The sequence below is a fragment of the Schistocerca nitens genome, chromosome 5 (assembly GCF_023898315.1).
Source record: "Schistocerca nitens isolate TAMUIC-IGC-003100 chromosome 5, iqSchNite1.1, whole genome shotgun sequence".
In the NCBI taxonomy this organism is placed as follows: domain Eukaryota; kingdom Metazoa; phylum Arthropoda; class Insecta; order Orthoptera; family Acrididae; genus Schistocerca; species Schistocerca nitens.
In genome coordinates, this window is record NC_064618.1 from 705117918 (window position 1) to 705136468 (window position 18551).

The window sequence follows — 18551 nt, forward strand, 5'->3', positions numbered from 1 at the left end:
TGAGGACGGGGCGTGAGTCGTGCCTGGGGAGCTCAATCGGTAGAGCACTTGCCCGCGAAAGGCAAAGGTCCCGAGTTCGAGTCTCGGTCGGGCACACAGTTTTAATCTGCCAGCGCACACTCCGCTGTAGAATGAAAATAATTTCATTCTATAAGTATTTTGTTGTCACCGACCTACATAGGGAGGAACGGTCACCACCATAAAATACGGGAAATCAGAGCACGTGCGGAAAGATATAGGTGTTCGTTCTTTCCTTGCAGTATACGAGATTGGAATAATAGAGAATTGCGAAGGTAGTTCGTGGAACCCTCTGCCAGGCACTTAAATGTGATTTGCAGAGTATCTTTGTAGATGTAGATGTAGATGATGTCCTGCTGATGAGCTTTGGCCTAAACGATAGAGAGCAAGTTAACTAAAACGTCCCATTTGAACAATTACACAAGACTGTGCATAAACTGACACACAATAATTTTTTTGCGCAACGCAATCTGACTTTCAGTAATCCCTACAAGAGAATGGCCCTGACTAAATTAACCTATACGTTTCACAAATCACTTACCTCACAAAAATCTTCGTTAGTCGAACTACTGCAATACAGCGAGTGCCACTACTGCCAGCTAAATAAAAGATTCAAACTACGGAAGGCACCAACTACTGATAGGCATAGTTAGCAAATGAAAGATTTTAATAGAGAACAAACAATGTATTTACCTTAATAGTCATATATATAGCAGTTCATGCCATCCAGTCTTACAAATATCAAAACTCCTCCATTTCTCTCCCCACATCCACCGCTGCTGGCGGCTCACCTCCAACTGTGCAACGCTACGCGCTGTTCGCATCCAGCTGCCCAACACTACAATGGCAGACAGAAATGCAAACTAGCCACAGACTGCACACAGCACAGCCAGTGATTTTCATACAGAGCGCTACGTAACGTTGCCAATAAGAAAACATAAACAGCCTACTAGCACAGCCAGTGATTTTCATACAGAGCGCTACGTAACGTTGCCAATAATAAAACATAAACAGCCTACTTACATAACTATTATTAACGCCCAAACAAAGCAGTGAAGTAAAGACGTAAAGGTATGCTCAGAGGTTTGACGATGCGCGCCACGATTTCGTCTCTGCTAAAAACGTCTCACAGTAACATTTACATTTGACATCAATTATTTGTTTAATTTATTCCAAACCCTGTTTTCTTGTTCAGTCTTACTCTTTTACATTTTCTAAGTGTCTTGCCAATAAAATGCAGTTTTTGGTTAGCCTTCCCCAGAACATATTTTATGTTTTCCTTCCAATTTAGCCGGACGTTGTAACCGAGTGGTTCTAGGCGCTTCAGTCCGGAACCGCGCAGCTGCTACGGTCGCAGGCTCGAATCGTGCCTCGAGAGTGGTTGTGTGTGATGTCCTTAGGTTAGTTAGGTTTAAGTAGTTCTAAGTTCTAGGGGAATGATGACATCAGATGTTTTCTATAGTGCTCAGAGCCATTTGAACCATTTGAACCTTCCAATTTAAGTTGTTCGTAATTGTATTTCCTAGGTATTTAGTCGAAGTTACGGCGTTTAGATTTGACTGATTTATCGTGTAACTGAAGTTTAGTGGATGCCCTTAAGCACTCATGTGGCTGACCTCACACTTTTCGTTATTTACGGTCAGCTGAGAATTTTCGCACCATTCAGATACCTTTTCTAAATCGTTTTGCTATTTCTTTTCATATTCCGATGACTTTATTAGTCAATAAACGACATCGTCATCTGCAAACATCCTAAGAGGGCTGCTCAGATTGTCTCCCAAATCGTTTATATAGATAAGGAACAGCAAAGGGCCTAAAACACTACCTTGGGGAAAGCCAGAAATTACTTCTGTTTTACTCAATGACTTTCCGTCAATTACTACGAAATGTGACCTCTCTGACAGGAAATCACAAATCCTGTCACATAACTGAGACGATATTCCATAATCACGCAATTTCACTACAAGCCGCCTGTGTGGTACAGTGTCAAATGCCTTCCAGAAAAGCAGGAATACGGAATTATTATGAAATCCCTTGTCAATATCGCTCAACAGGTCATGCGAATAAAGAGTTCGTTGTGTTTCACAAGAACGATATTTTCTAAACCCATGTTGACTGTGTGTCAATAGACCGTTTTCTTCGAGGTTATTCATAATGTTCAAACACAATATATGTTCCAAAACCCTGCTGCATATCGACGTTAAGGATATGGGCCTGTACTTTAGTGGATTACTCCCGCTGCCTTTCTTGAATATTGGAGTGATGCGTGCAAGTTTACAGTCTTTGGGTATGGATCATTCATCGAGCGAGCGGACGTATATGATTGTTAAGTATGGAGCTAATGTGTCAGCATACTCTGAAAGGAACCTAATTGGTATACAGTCTGGACCAGACGACTTGCTTTTGTTAACTGATTTAAATTGCTTCACTACTCCGAGGATGTTTACCTCTACGTTAGTCATGCTGGAAGCTGTTCTTGATTCGAAGACCTTAACACTGGGTACTGAGTCACATGAGTTCAATCCTAACTTTTGTGCTACACTGAACTCATTCAGTGGACCAAGTAAAATGATGAAAAAAATGTGTAATGGTTGCAAAACTCTTGCAAGACCTGTTGCTGTCAAAGCAGGTGGAAGGCTCAAATATAATAGTTATTAATGGATCCTTTGAGAAATGATCCTATATTCAATGAGGAAGACGACATGGGAGTTGTAATCACAGGTGATATCGTTCATTGCAGGACAGACCCAGAGGGGTTTCACATGGCTGGGATTCTCCACCTAGTAGCCGTACGGAGACATCACTGTGTACGTAGCTCCGCCACTCTTAGCAATCCCGTGATTCTGCAAGTGTCGTAAATCCTCCGCAGTCTGCAGACGTTGCTTCAGTGCCCCTACGTTCTCCATGTTGACGACATTGCTTCTAATTAGACAATTATGTCAGCGGAGACGTCACACCGCGGGGAACAGTTATGGCGTTCCACGAGGCAGCTTCTGCGGACGTAATCTGTGCGTGTGTGTTTGTGTGTGTGCGTGCGTGCGAGGCGAGGCTGCTAATTTAATACCGCGGGCTTCACGTTCTGACACCGCTCGCCAGCCATACGCTTCTAATATCAGCGCTCACCTTTTGCTATGAACACTGGGGTCGCCGCCATTCTCGAAACTATTTCATGAATACGGGACTTAAGAGGAAATCATCCCCAGCAGTTCTCTTCATCCTCTGAATCTGTTTGCTGTGCATTGTTTCTTTTTTCCTCTGTGGAATTGGCTCTGAGCACTATGGGACTTAACATCTGTGGTCATCAGTCCCCTAGACTTAGAACTATTTAAACCTAACTAACCTAAGGACATCACACAAATCCATGCCCGAGGCAGGATTCGAACCTGCGACCGTGGCGGTCGCGCGGTTCCAGACTGAAGCGCCGAGAACCGCTGGGTCACACCGGCCGCTGTGGAATTGGAAAGAGTGTTTCATCACAGTTCTTTTTTTTTTTTCACTTTATAACCCGTTTCAATCTATGACATCATAATCAGATGCCTATCTCGCCGTAAACAAGAAAACTAAACATAAAAACCTTTTAGCCACGGTAATCATCGTCAGAATATATAAGATACTGTCAGTATGCACACAATGACCGTACATTACGGGTCAATTGTGTTTTATGACTGTGCCATTACATGTTTACATATAGGCTACAAGATATTTTGTGTCTGGTTTATTAGTTGAGGAAGACAGTCGCATCAGATGATGATCTCATAGATCGGAACCCGTCATGCAATAAAGAAAAAAATTGCATTTAGAGACTGTTTTCAAGATTACAAATTTGGAACACTGGATCGGTGTATACCTCAGTATGATTATGTCTCACTTCATCAATGCCATGCACGTTTTATACTTGGTATAATTAATTTTCATAAACTGAGGGAAAACTGGAGAAGATTGTGCACAAATTTCCAGATCATGTTATAGCATTAGGTGGAGACTCATCTTACCACCTTTTGCAGGGAGACTCAATTGAGTAAAGCAGGTAGAGTGAAAAGGGGATCATGTGAACAGTAATCAGAGAATCGGCTCATTAAGGGAACATATTAAATCATCTACTGGCCAAACTTTTTGATTGAGTTAGCGTAAAACGGGGAATAAGGTCGTTACAGCATTTCGGGATACAGCTGTAAACAGGAATGCTTTTCTTTGAAAAGTGGGAAGACATGTAAGCTTATCAAGTAAGAAAGACATGAAATATTTACCACTAACACTGGAAATGCTGAGCATCAGTGGAAAAATTAAAGAATATTGGCCAACGGCCTTGCCGCAATGGTAACGCTGGTTTCCGTCAGATCACCGGAGTTTAGTGTTTTGTATGTACATCCTTTTAGCAGGAGGTCTCTGAGACGACGGCCGTTTATTATCGTGACAAGTAAATAAAAACACCTACAGCCGTCCTAATGATTTTATTTTGACGCTACCAGTTTGAACGCTTCATTGCGTCATCTTCAGGCTGTTTTTGATCAGATACAGATTGATATGATCCCCATGCATACCACATCTGTTTCCAGCATTACTGGATTCGCAGATAATGTGTCACACTCCATCCATCAACTGCCAACTGGAGTTGCACCCCACTGGTGAGCACTCAGCCCTTGTGAAGTGAATTGAGGAGCTACTTGATTGAGAAGTAGCGGCACCTGTCTCGAAAAGTGACAACGGCCGGGAGAGCGGTGTGCTGACCGTATAACCGTCCGTAGACGCATCCAGTGACGCTGAGGATGACACGATGGCCGGTCGGTACCGTTGGATTTCAAGGCCTGTTTGGATGGTGTTTTCTTCTTTTTTTTGTTCAATATGCCTAAGCAAGGTATGTGCCGCGCAAACTTATTAGCGATGAGAATGATCCGCCGTGGTTCGAGAGCTGTGTTATAAGAGTACTGCGAAGGCAAAGAGAGTTTACATCCTCGCTGGCTAACAAAAGCTGTGATGTACCAAAATTAGCGTAAGGAGGGACATACGTGATACTTGCAACGTATTTGAAAGTAAAATCCTATATATCGACGTGACAGACAGTAGAAAGAAGTTTTGTCTCTTACGTTTAATCAGTAAACGGATCTAAACGAGTTGACAAGGGGGAGGGGGAGGGGGCGTGATAAACAGAGAGAGGGGGAAGAGGAGTCAGACTGAGAGAGAGAGATAGAGAGATGAGGGAGGAAGAGATGGACTTATAGGAGACTGGACTAAATAAATACCGAGGCAACACCACAGATAGCGCTGTATTTGTTGCATTACAAAAATCGAACAATATATTCTGGACAGCTCCCTGTTTTTTACGCTCCTATATTAACTATCTTAATGGCAAAGGCTCTCGTACACATCCAAATTCTGGCGCCAAATTTCAGTAATTCTGCGCGCAGGAATGTGAATGTGTCTTCGGGACTGTTTTAGACATTGCAACTCTCCTAACCACTGAAGTAAACAAAAAAAAAAAAAAAATCCATCAGTGATCACTTCACACTTTTTCCACAATGCTCTTGAATTACGTAGCTAAGGCAAAGATTTTGAATGCATTAATTGTCATAAATAAAACTTTTAAACATTACACTTTACGCAGTGTCCTTCTTAGGGATTCACTGCAAACACAGGAAAATCGTAGTCGCACTTCACAAAAATCATTACTAAAGCACTGATACCGTACATTGTTTTGAAGAAATTACGACAGCTGATTTACAACTGCTATTTGTATAAAACATCTGACGCTCAGAAAACCGATGTTTAATCGGTCTAAGGAAATCAGTTCAGGCTTAATACGCAACCACCATAGTGTAAAACGGTTTCCGAAATTCGCTTTGTCTTCCGGCCATAGTGCAGCCAGTAAACATAATGAGAGTGTTTTGTTGTTAACCTGCTATTACCGAAGTCACTTGTGCAGATCTTTTTTCCACTCCAATATGTAGGGTGTACCAATAAAACTGCACAGTTTAAATTCCGCAACATTATCGCTACAATTCGATGGTGATGCTTGCAGTTGTTAGAGACGGACTACACACATTGCGGTTAGTGAAAATGGGGTTTACGATCGAGCAACACGTTGTCGTCGATCAAACATATTACAAATACGAGGCACGTTATTTGGAGACACTACGCAAATTGTGTACAACTTTGGTGGACGAATAGTACCCTATTCATCGGCAGTTCGACTGTTAATTGGAAACACTGAGAAAAGTGCTTCAATTGCTGATGCTTGAACACCAAAGCGACTTTGTATCGGATGGCCTGCCGAAATTAAGGTTCATTTGATGAAACAACCACTGCAAATCTACATCTGCGATGGTGGGAATTCGGTGTTAAACAAAATGTGGGTAATTTTGTGAAGAAATTTATTGACAAGCGATGAAGTGCATCACCAGCTGAACATCAGAAAGCTTAACTCTGAGATTTGGGGCAATAAAAATCCTCGCGTAACACTTCAGTAGCCGATACTCGCAGAATGAGGCACTGTCTGCTGCGCATTTTCATTGAAATTGTTATTCGGGCATACTCTTTTCTGAATGCCCAAAGTAATGCAGAGATGGTGAATAACCTACGGTATACCAAGATAATCATTGAGCTGCTTTGGCCTCAAGTGGATGGACAGACGTCGAAAATGTTTCTAGAAAGATGGCGCCACCTTTCGTACTACCTGTGAATCGTGCGTTGTATGAGGGGAAAATTCCGGATAGTGTCACCTTACGCCCCTAGCAGAAGCGGCCACCTAGATCTCGTGACATGGCGTGGTGTGACTACCTCCTCTGAGGTTACTTGAAGTCACATGTTGAAGTGACGAAATTTCGAACGACTACTGAGTTAAGGGACCAGACGACAGAAATATCGGGATTCTCTTCCACTTTATAGCCGTAAATGTGACAAATATGAACTTCTCTTCCTCATTAAGGAGTCTTGAAATAATAATAGATGAAAATCTAAATTGCACTGAGCACGTAACTTCAATGTGCAAGAAGGCATCAAGATCCTTAATTTACTTATTATAGCGATGTCATCCTGTAATATCATTCAATGTCACGGTGCATGGAACTGGTTACGAATGCTTGCATTCCGTTATATCATTTTCGACTGTTTGATCACATTTCACCATCATATGCACAGTTATCCTGGCTGTGTGTAGACAAGCGCAGAGATTTCCATACCCTCTGTTTTCTCTACTGTCTTATCAACGTACACTGTCCCTCATATCTCTCCTCGACGTTAACGGTGTTGTCTGAAAAAGTCGGCACAAATACCTGTTCCAGTCAGAGCAAAATACTTTCATTCCACTTCAACGCTCACGCACTGTCTCAAACTCCTTACCAGTAGCAGGAACGCGACTCTGAAATAACATCCCGGAGATCTGAATAACAACTCCAGTTTAATATGACGTTAATGACATTTCTGCTACACCAACAGTCAGTGGCGGATACATATGGAGGGTGCGCGGTACGCATCCCCCCCTCCTCCCCATCACCCCCCACCGCCACATTGCCATCCACGCTGCCCCCCGCCAGTCAGCCCGGACGCTATTCGTTCGTTTCTTTCTGAATCGAGTTATCGAGTAGTTGTACTTTCCCGTGTAGCACGCGCGTCCGCCTCATCGTATTTTACACGTTTCTGTCTGGCACATATATAGCTAACACATACCTAAGAGAAAAGTCGCGACCATTCTAGTGATCTCGATACGTTATTCTGTCTGGCATTTGTTCGAGAAAAGTCGCGAATATTCTATTGTTTTGTGATTAAAAAGAGACTAATGGGAGAGATTCTTCAGTACAAGCAAACGAGCATAAACGCCCTTAATGATCGTGATTCTGTTGTGCAAACGGTGTCTGATTGTCCTAGATCTGACTCTCCTACTCTGCACAAGCTGTACAAAACATTTGGTTGTCTACCTGCGTCTATTGCTACAGTAGAAAGAAGTTTTTCAACGTTGCGGCGTACAATGACAATGAAGGAATATCGGTTTAATGGCTTAGCTCTATTGAACACTCTCCCTGACATTGATTGTCCTACTGACGATGTAATTAACCAATTTGCCAGGAAGAATAGTGGCATAAATCTCATCATTTAAGGAAGAGAACCACAATTACAACTTTTTTAATCATGAGATGGCATTGTCTTTTATTTGTGTATAATCAGTTTCAATAAAACTTTCTTGAACTTTGAATGTGACTTGATTTTTTATTGTGGTAGAAGTGAAAGTAGCTGAAGATATCTTTAGCACCCCATCCTTGAGGTTTTTCTTAATCCGCCACTTGCAACAATAGTGATTACCATTGTCCCTGTATGCACTCATTACCCCTGAACATTCTTCTTTCCAATCAGATCTTCCTTATTTCCGAGTACTCTCAGCTGGTGCAATCTCCTTAAATTTCCTTTCCCCACATCTCATTGTAACAAAACACGTAAATTCTTTTTATACCCGCTCCTGTCATTATTGTTTTATGGCCTTAATTATTATTATTATTTTATTATCGTTATTAATGGCAGCAGCAGGAATAGTAGAAGCACTACCAGTATTAACTTTGTTGCTTCATAGTGAGTACTATTTACTCACGTTTTCACTATTGGCACACAGATCATTTTAATACTGTTTCTCATATTAATATTGTTCTTTCATAGCTAACTGTAATGTAAAGAAGCTACTGAATGAGTGAAACCCTGGTCTGATGTAGGACAGGGCCTGAAGGCCATAATCAGACCACGTCAAATAAATCATTAAACATAATGAGCACGTCATTCCAAAAATCGATCTACAAAAGAGCCAAAATGTCATAATTTTTTTGAAGCGAGTGGGAGTTTGTCAACAGACTTTTGGTGGACGTTCGTCCAGTTCCATTTTCCACACACAACTGCATCGTATACTGATGAGGGTAAAACATAAATATTTACACTTTTAAAGTAACTATTATGTATTATTCAAACACTTAACTGTACAATCTTTTGTGGGAAATTCTTTGTAACACTGAGTACCTAGGTGAGAAACCAGTGTGGCTCTTTAGGCCTGTCGTGACACTACGTAAACATCACGCTGTAACATCGAAAATGCAGGATTAATGGCACCTGCAACCGATATATAACTATTTTTTTAACTGTATCTAAATATTTGTAATTTAAATGCTTTCTTTTAATAAGTAAGGACACTGACTCACTGTATGTGTACATTTAGGTAGAAGTCCGTTGACGTTTCATTGTATTTATCTGTGTTATACTGTGGAACTTATAAGCTCTGGGAGAAAGTCAAACGAATTGTTATTTGCATCGACTAGCAATGATAATACCAGTGCTTGTGCGTTGTAAAGTCTTTGGACAGGGAGTTGTTGCGCAGAGTGCGCGGAGAGAGCGGGAGAGACGGGTTCCAGCGCTTGTAGTGTGTGGAAGTGTGGTGTTAACGCTCTCGCAGTAGACACTACCATTACGGCGGCATCATGTACGCACGCCGGCCAGTTGTCTAGTAGAATGAGTCGGACAGTTGACAGGCGGAAGAGGCTGTATTAATTACGATTGCCCTTTCCTATAATTAGCCGAGGTTCCACAATATGCTACCGTCTCCAACAACATCAGCAGTTCCAGCAACACAATTTCGTCGTCTGCTCCGAGTTTCTTCGTATGCACAAAACTGAAGTAAGACTGTTCATTGGTAGGAAGTATTGACGACTAATCCAGCAGCACAACTGAATGTGATTTGATCGATAAGATTTATTTAAATAATAATCAGTTAAACTCAGGGCGATTGTGTCCTCATTGCCCCCAGACATTGTTGCCAAGCAGGATCGTAGTACCTTTTTTTTCCTAATATGCTGACTGAGTGTCATAAGATACAAATTGAATAGTTACAGCCAGTCTATTAATAAATAATTTCTCTTTTAAGAAATTAAGCCTCAGTCTACTTTTAATTAACTGTTGTACAACAGGTGCTTCAGTATATGACTAAAGTAAAGCAATTTCAATTTTCAAGTTTGAGAATTAATTACTGGAAAAAATCCAAATCTAAAGAAATGCACAAATTAAGAGTGCGGAAGTTTTATTTATTTTACATGTAGCTTGGAGCACATGGCTGTTAGGTTTGGTACGTATTCTGGTATTTAATTCTGTTCAAGTCAGTAAAAAAAGCTCGGTTGTTCAGACAATAATATGAAATCCAATTTGCAAAATAAGTAACGGCAAATTAAAAAGTGTTTGCTCTTTTTTCTAAATTTCTTTGATGACGTTATGCTGAGGTCACTGAAAGTTATTGTTCACGTAACGAAGCTCAGTACTAACATAAAGATTAGTTGCATATTTTCAAATCATTACTCGATTGCCTTTTTCAAAATTTAATGCCAAACATAACGTAAGAGTGACTTCTCAGTTTTCTTTATCATTACATACTCACTTAAAATTAGTGTAAAAAAACGTGGCAACTAAAAGTGTTTGATAATACATATTTTTCTTTTCCATCATCTTGTGCAGGATTTTGGTTGTAAATTGCCGTAGTGCCCTGGCGATCGTTACTTACTTCCTTTTCGTTCGTTAGTTTAACTTTCTGATTCATGATCAGTGCTATCCCTTTCTGTCCAGTGTTGCTCGTGAGTGCATGCACAAAATAACGTTTATTTTCCACATTATTGCCCTGTACGGTTTAATTACTTTTATTTTTAGTAGACTTTCCATCAGAAGGGTCGGATGTACACTTTCCTCCTACTTATCGGTATCAGTTCTTCGGGAAAGATAGCCTTATACAATTAGAAAAAATCCACTAGGCATACACGGGATCCACAGTCATATTTTATATCGCTAGCAGGATAGGCCGGTTAGAAAGAGGGAGGCTACAACGCAAGATATTTGTCGGCTCGATCTTCTGCTCAAAATTTGGCTTCACGTAGTGTCGTGATATAGCCGTGCCAAGGAAGCTGACTCCAAGAGCAGCCTCTGGCTGTCTCGGCTCCGTCCCTCTATACTGCCGGCGGCTCTCTGTCGCCTTGTAAGTTTGCGAATTTTTCCTAAGTCGTTAGGCGGAAGCGAGCTGGCCGTCGCCAGGTTCGGCTTAGAGCAGCTCGCGTGTGTAAGGTGGCGTCGCCTTGTTCGAAACGGCAAGAAATGAAATTTAGGCCCCGACAGCGCCCATGGCGTCACGCCGGGGAAGTCCTGCGCGCCCACCGGGGAAGTCCCGAACGGAACTGGAAAGTCCTTCCTTCTTTGTGCGCGGCCAGCGGAGCGTTAATTTCGGCTGCTGGTGTCTGGCCGGAGAAACCAGCGCCAGCTCAGAGGACGCCGTCGCTTGGGCTCTCCCTTCTCTCTCTCTCTCTCTCTCTCTCTCTCTCTCTCTCTCGCTGCCCCTCACTCTGTTTATATATGTGTGTGTGTGTGTGTGTGCGTGCTTGCCAGCCTGTGCCCTGGCAAGCCACAATTCCCGAGGATAAATATGCAAAATACTGTGCGGCAGGAAAAACAACAAGTGACCCCGCCCACGCTTTATTGCTGGTCGCTATATTTCTTTAATAAAGCGGAACTGGAAATAAAGAGATAAAAATTTAATTTCTGCGCATTTTTTCCTCTTGAATTACTCATATTTTCATCTTCCGAGGTTATTTATTCACATAAGACTCGAGGCTACACAAAAGACGAATTACTTCGTTATTTTCGTCCGCTTGACTCGCACAACCTTCTCATCCCGTGTCGGCATCTCGTAAAACAAAATCCTCTTCACTAGCTCATTTACTCAGCGCCTTACTGAAGTCTATGTCTTTGGGTCCAAGCAAGGTTCGCTTGTTTCGCAGCACAAGGTTGCCAGCAACGAAGAAGAAAACTGCTTTCAACACCTCGGACATTATGTGATATGCAAATTGCAGCTTACGCTGTGCAGACACGGCTTAGGTACCGTGAGTTTTACATATTTCATTTTAAATCGTGTCAGTAAATATCTGAAAGTAAATGCTGCTTCATAGGAGTTTGGTCGTTACCAAAATTAATGAGTGATAACAGTATTGGGGGGTTTGTAGTTTTAACACAGGGGACTGGATCAAACTGCGAGGTCATCGGTGGATTTCTATTTAAATACACAAAGATGAGCAAATGATGACATTATTGACTGTATCGCAAACGTTTTAGAGAATAATACACCGTCACACGATTTTCCTGAAGAATTGACATGAGACACATCTGTACTTTCGTGTGTATGATTTTCGAGGGAATGTGTAGGGACATGACGGAGCCACAGAGAAAGTAAAAGTTGTTTTAAATTATTATGCTCCAGTATGGAAAGAGTGAAGAACTGGAGCTGCTGATGATTTCACTGTATAAAGAATTTGCCTTACAACTCCATTCTTTATTATTGTATTCAGAACACAGTGCTGTCGGTTTTGCAGCGTACGCGTCCTGAGGGGGTGCAACATCATACAGATTGATAGACTAATACTACCAAGCTCTTTGCAAATCTGACTCTATTTTGTAATCAGTGCAGTAACACCACATTTCCTCTCAATTCATGAATTTTCATTTCGTTTACTCTTCCCCTTCTTGGTGCTTCACTTTCTTGTCAGATAGAATTTTTCATTCGAAGGATTTTCGGCTTTATTGGTGTACTTTGTTTGTGATAAAGATTAAATTCGTTTTTCGAAGCGTGAGACATTTTTCCATGTTCAGGGATCAATATCGAACTTCCATATATTCATCCGAGACTTTAGACATGGCATACCATACTACCCAATTAGTTATTATTATTATTATTATTATTATTATTGGGATTAGAAATTATATGGCGTTCGTTTTCTATTGTTTTCAATGCCTTGCGGTCTTGCAAATAATGTTACCAAACTTTTCTGTTCGTTGATGAACTTACACCCATCAAAAAAGTTTCCTATCACCTCGGTTCCGAACGTTCCAGAACCTTTACAGAAAATTGGAATAGAGATCAACATGAACATCATTACCGCCCTTTTTATTGCTCATGAAAACCACACATTGCATGTTGAACCACCATACGGTGTGACCTTCAGAGGTGGTGGTCCAGATTGCTGTACACACCAGTACCCCTAATTCCCAGTATCACGTCATCTTGCATTGATGCATGCCTGTATTCGTCGTGGCATACTATTCACAACTTCATCAAGGCACTATTGGTCCAGATTGTTCCACTCCTCAACGGCGATTCGGCGTAGAACCCTGTTTGGAAAATATGTCGGTCGAGGTGGCCGAGCGGTTCTAGGCCCTTCAGTCTGGAACCGCGCGACCGCTACGATCGCAGGTTCGAATCCTGCCTCGGGCATGGCTGTGTGTGATGTCCTTAGGTTAGTTAGGTTTAAGTAGTTCTAAGTTCTAGGGGACTGATGACCTCAGATGTTAAGTCCCATAGTGCTCAGAGCCAGTTGAACCATTTTTTTTTTTTTAAATATGCTGGCCACCCTAGTCCAGCTATGTCGTTATTCCGAAGGAAGTCATTCATAAGATGTGCACGATAGGGGCGCGAATTGTCGTCCATGTAGACGAATGCCTCCCCAATATGCTGCCGATATGGTTGCACTATTGGTCGAAGGATGGCATTCACGTATCGTACAGCCGTTACGACGCCTTCCACGACCACCAGCTGCTTTCGTCGGCCCCACATAATGCCAACCCAAAACAGCAGGGAACTTCCATCTTGCTGCACTCGCTGGACAGTCAGTCTAACACTTTCACCCCGACCAGGTTGCCACCAAACACGTCCCCAACCATGGTCTGGTTGAAGGCATATGCGACACTCATCGGTGAAGAGAACGTGATGAGCGGTCCATTCGGCATGTTGTTGGGCCCATCTGTACCGCGCTGCATGGTCTCGTGGTTACAAAGATGGACCTCACCATGGACGTCGGGAGTGAACTTGCACATCATGCAGCCTATTGCACACAGTATGAGTCGTATCACGACGTCCTGTGGCTGCACGAAAAGTAATAGCCCTTAGGCGGCCTGGGCGAGGCGTGTCATCGACAGTTCGTGTCTCTCTGTATCTCCTCCATGTCCGAACAATATCGCTTTGGTTCAATCCGAGGCGCCTGGACACTTCCCTTGCTCAGAGCCGTTCCTGGCCCAATCTAACAATGCGGACGTGACGGAACCACGATATTCACGGTCCAGGTTGGTTGAACTACAGACAACACGAGTAACGTACCTCCTTCCTGGTGGATTGACTGGAACTGATCTTCTTTCGGACCCTCACCGTCTAATAGGCGCTGCTTATGCATGGTTGTTTACGTCTTTTGGCGGGTTTAGTGACATCTCTGAACAGTCAAAGGGACTGTATCGGTGATAGAATATCCACAGTCAACGTTTATCTTTGGAAGTTCTGGGAACCGGAGTGATGCAAAACTTTTTTTGAATGTGTGAGTGTTAAGTTCTTATATTAAATTCTCTTTACTTATTTTTCATCAAGAAGAAATTTATTATTTATTGGGCTATTCCCGGGTTTTCCCCATGTGTTCACCAATTCTTATCTAAAACGACAACTGGTGCGAAAACACGATTTACCAAACACATCCTACAGTCAGCGGAACTGTTATTCAGACAAGCTGCCATCGACATGCGTTTTACAGCAAGTATACAGTTGGTTTATTCTGCATATAACTTGAAAAACTTTTGATGATTCTTAATATGTTCTGAGTGACTCCTGTGATTCATGTTTATTCCGATTACGTATTTGGCTAGACAACGTGGAATATCGCCACGTACGCCTTCTCCATATAAAAGGGAACCATATACATTTTTAGATCGTGCTAGGAGGTTCGACTGTCTTCATAATGCTACTCAGCGAATACACTGGTCCTCCCGTTCCCCTGGCATAAATCCCGTCGAGAGCGTGTTGGGTGAACTGGAGAGATGTACTGCAGCACTTCTACTCTGCGCTGGTGGAGTACTGGAACGCCTACCTCAAGTAGTCCTTACCAACCTTGTGATGAGTGTGTGAGCACTTTGCAGAGCATCCACTGCTGTCCGTGATGATCACACACCCTGCTGGGAACTATGGTGTGGCTTCTCCATTGTCCAGGGGACAACCATATATAGCGGTGACTTCACTGTGTTTCTTGTCTTTTTGTCATTTCTCTTCATCTAGCTGCGTATTTCTTTCAGTTACTGCATTGTTTGGCCAAGGTTCATCGAGCTATTCCACTTAGCAGTGACACAACATGCAAAAGCTACTTTCGTTCGTACGTTTCAGTGTCATTCCGCATTCTCTCACGCCCGAGATCCTCTTCTTGTTGCGCTATTAATGTTCTTCCAACTTTTGAATGTATCATCAGTTGAAGTGAGACTGCGTTATTAATCAGTCATGCGTCAAAGGTCTGTATAGAAAGAGGAATGTTTTTAGGGCATTTACACTGTAGTCATAGTAGTTATATACCCACTTCAAGCTCAAGAAGGAGTAAAGTTCCAGTCAGCGTTTGTGCACAACACTGTAAAGCAAATGCTTCTGACATACTCATCTGTTACGTTTAGTGGTGCGATGTTTTGCTAATTATTTCCAAGGCCACTAGTCAGTTCTAGTTTTTCAGATTCGTTGCGGGATGATACAGCAGTCAGTGATAAATGTTTTGAAGAGAAAAACATTCTAGGGTGCAAAACAGGATTTTTTATTTATATTTTGCAAAGAATTCATTCGCCTTATTTAAGGAATCTTTAGACTGGCTTACAAAGATAATAGAAACTATTTTTAAAATGACATGACCCTTATTTAGTAAAACCTAGGACCACCAAAGAAAATATTAAAACCAACTTACTGACGGAAGAGGTATTAAACACATAGGCTGACGTCCATGCAGATGATCTAGCGGGCAAACTCCATTCTCAATATTACAAGAACATTGCGCAGTGCCCTTTCAGAATAAAAACGAAAGGGGTATAACAGTCAGTAACTGGTTTTGTTCATCAGAGGCAACAATAAACACAAAAGAAAAAATGTCTTAAAACAACCGACTGCTGTAAAATAGTGCTGAGCGCACCTCAGTAGGTACTTACCCTTGTCCAGTTTTAAGAGACTTAGCGAAGTGCGCTATGAAAATAAAATGATAACCGGGACACCATTTAAAGCAAGTAATCTGCTCATGTATCTAACATCCGTCTTGCGAAATAAGGAGGCAGAAATTTCCTGGCAGATTAAAACTGTGTGCCGGACCGAGACTCGAACTCGGGACCTTTGCTGTGTGGTGGGAGGAGAGCTTCTGTAAAATTGGAAGGTAGGAAACGAGGTACTGCAGATGTAAGGCTGTGAAGTGGGGGCGTGAGTCGTGCTTGGGTAGCTCAAGTGGTAGAGCACTTGCCCGCGAAAGGCAAAGGTCCCGAGTTCGAGTCTCGGTCTGGCACACAGTTTTAATCTGCCAGGAAGTTTCATATCAGCGCACACTCCGTTGCAGAGTGAAAACCTCATTAAGGAAGCAGAAGATTACAATATACAGTGCAGCCCAGAAGACACCAAAAACGGAATCAGTCCTGTGCGAAGTTTCTGTAACTACCTATATTATGTATTTGAAGCGTCACTTCCCATGTACTAAACAGTATTTTACATAAATAAATTGTTTTAAAACATTTTTTTCTTTTGTGTGTACTGTTGCCTTTGATGGACAGGATCAGTTACTGCCTTCGGTATACTTTCGGATATTATATCCCTTTTATTTCCATTTTAAGGGTGGACTTCGCAATACTGACAATGGAGTTAATTGTTAAGATATGTGCGTTGACGGCAGGCTGTGTGATTACCATTTCTTGCGCCTGTAATTTGGTTTTCATATTTTCCTTGGTAGTCATGACATTTTAAGAAAGGTTTGTAATTGCTTTGTAAGCCAATCTGAAGATGTCATAAACAAAGCGAAACGCGTTACTGGCAAAATGTAAATAACAAAACCTGTTTTTCAGCCAGAACTACCTCTACTTGTCGGTTCGGTTCTGACAGAGTTCGAGGAATGTGCGGGAGCATATTCTGACGGATATCAGCTTCTACAAAATCATATGACCTGAATATTAATAGTTATTTATTGAAAAGGACAATAAGGAACATGGGAAAATTTGAAACTGCGAAAAACCGTTTTGATTAGCGGAACCGAACTAGAACATGTGGGTGGTGGGAAACCTGTCGTTTCAGATGAAGTATTCAGTGACTGATGCGATTTCACTATTTATGACGGTTCATGGACTACACGAATGGCACAGGAACTGAATGCTGCTGTAAACCCCGTGGTACTCCAGAGTGATCAAAACATGCTACATGGATTTCATATCTTATCGTAGTAGATTAGAAACGACTTACTGTGAATTTCTGGCGCAGTGCTACTCCCATATTTGTAGAAGAAGCCTGTTGCTCTATGCGTTGTCACACGGATCATGTATGACAGCTTACCTGAAACAAACAAGTAACCAAATTAAGATATAGATATTGGAAAATAATATTGCATGTGGCTATAAACCACATTTTCCAAGAGACTACACTTACGCAGTTAATGTGGGTCGAGGTTAATTGTTTTACTATTGTTCGCATGATCTGTGGTTTCGTAATAGTCTTTTTGCTGGCCCTGTCTATTCTTGCTAAAGTGACAACTTGCTTTACAGCTGACGCAGACATTTGCCTAGGGCTAACTCACAGGAGTAAGTCGGCCTAGGAGATCTAATAAAGTACACGTGTATTAAATCGAAACTTGGCTATAATTTGCCTTACAACGTTGTGGTTGTTAAAAATCTGTAACCTACGTGTCGACCGTCTTTTGTTTGCGGCTGCTACAAACTCAGATACGTACAGTATAATCAAGACCAGTTGAGGTTTGTTCCGAAGTTGTGATCGGTACACACTGAGGTGTCAAAGTCATGGGATAGCAATATGCACGTATACAAACGGCGATAGTATCGCTTACACAAGGTATTATAGGATAGCGTATTGGTGGAACTGTCATCTGTACTCCGGTGGGATGTGAAGAGGTTTCCGACGTGTTTATGGCCGCACAACGGACATAAACTGACGCTGGACGCGGAATGGTAGTTGGAGCTATTTCGGAAATCTTTGTGTGATTCAATATTCCGAGATCCACAGTGTCGAAGAGTGTCCAGAATACCAAATTTCAGTCATTACCTTTCACCACGGATAGCGCAGTGGTCGACGGCCTTCTCTTAAAGACCAAGAGCGGCAACGTTTGTATAGAGTTGTTGGCGCTAACAGAAGTACATTTCCATAAATTTCTTCCTCAAATTAAGCCTATGTTTGATACTAGTAGACTTCTCTCGGTCAGGAACGCCCTTTCTGCTGGTGCTAGTCTGCATTTTATGTCTTCCTTGCTCTGTCCGACATCCGTTATTTGGCTGCGTAAGTAACAGAATTCCTTAACTTTTACTTCATGATCACTAGTCCTGAAGTTTAGTTTCTCGCTGTTTTCATTTCTGATACAACCCATTAATTTCATCTTTCTTCGATTTACTCTCCAACCCTCTTCTGTACTCACTACACTGTTAATTCCATTCAGCAGATCCTGTAATTCACCTTCACTTCCACTGAGGACAGCGATGTCTTCAGGAAATGTTATCAT

The 18551-nt window shown here is 42.0% G+C and overlaps 1 protein-coding gene across 1 annotated transcript in view; it reads right to left on the reverse strand.

The window, feature by feature from the left end:
• LOC126259503 (uncharacterized) overlaps positions 1-18551 on the reverse strand; it is a 1382428-nt gene that overhangs the window by 932806 nt on the left and 431071 nt on the right. Inside the window, exon 2 of the mRNA XM_049956351.1 lies at positions 17288-17377. Coding sequence (XP_049812308.1) covers positions 17288-17377 — 90 coding nt within the window. The remainder of the gene's footprint in view (positions 1-17287; positions 17378-18551) is intronic.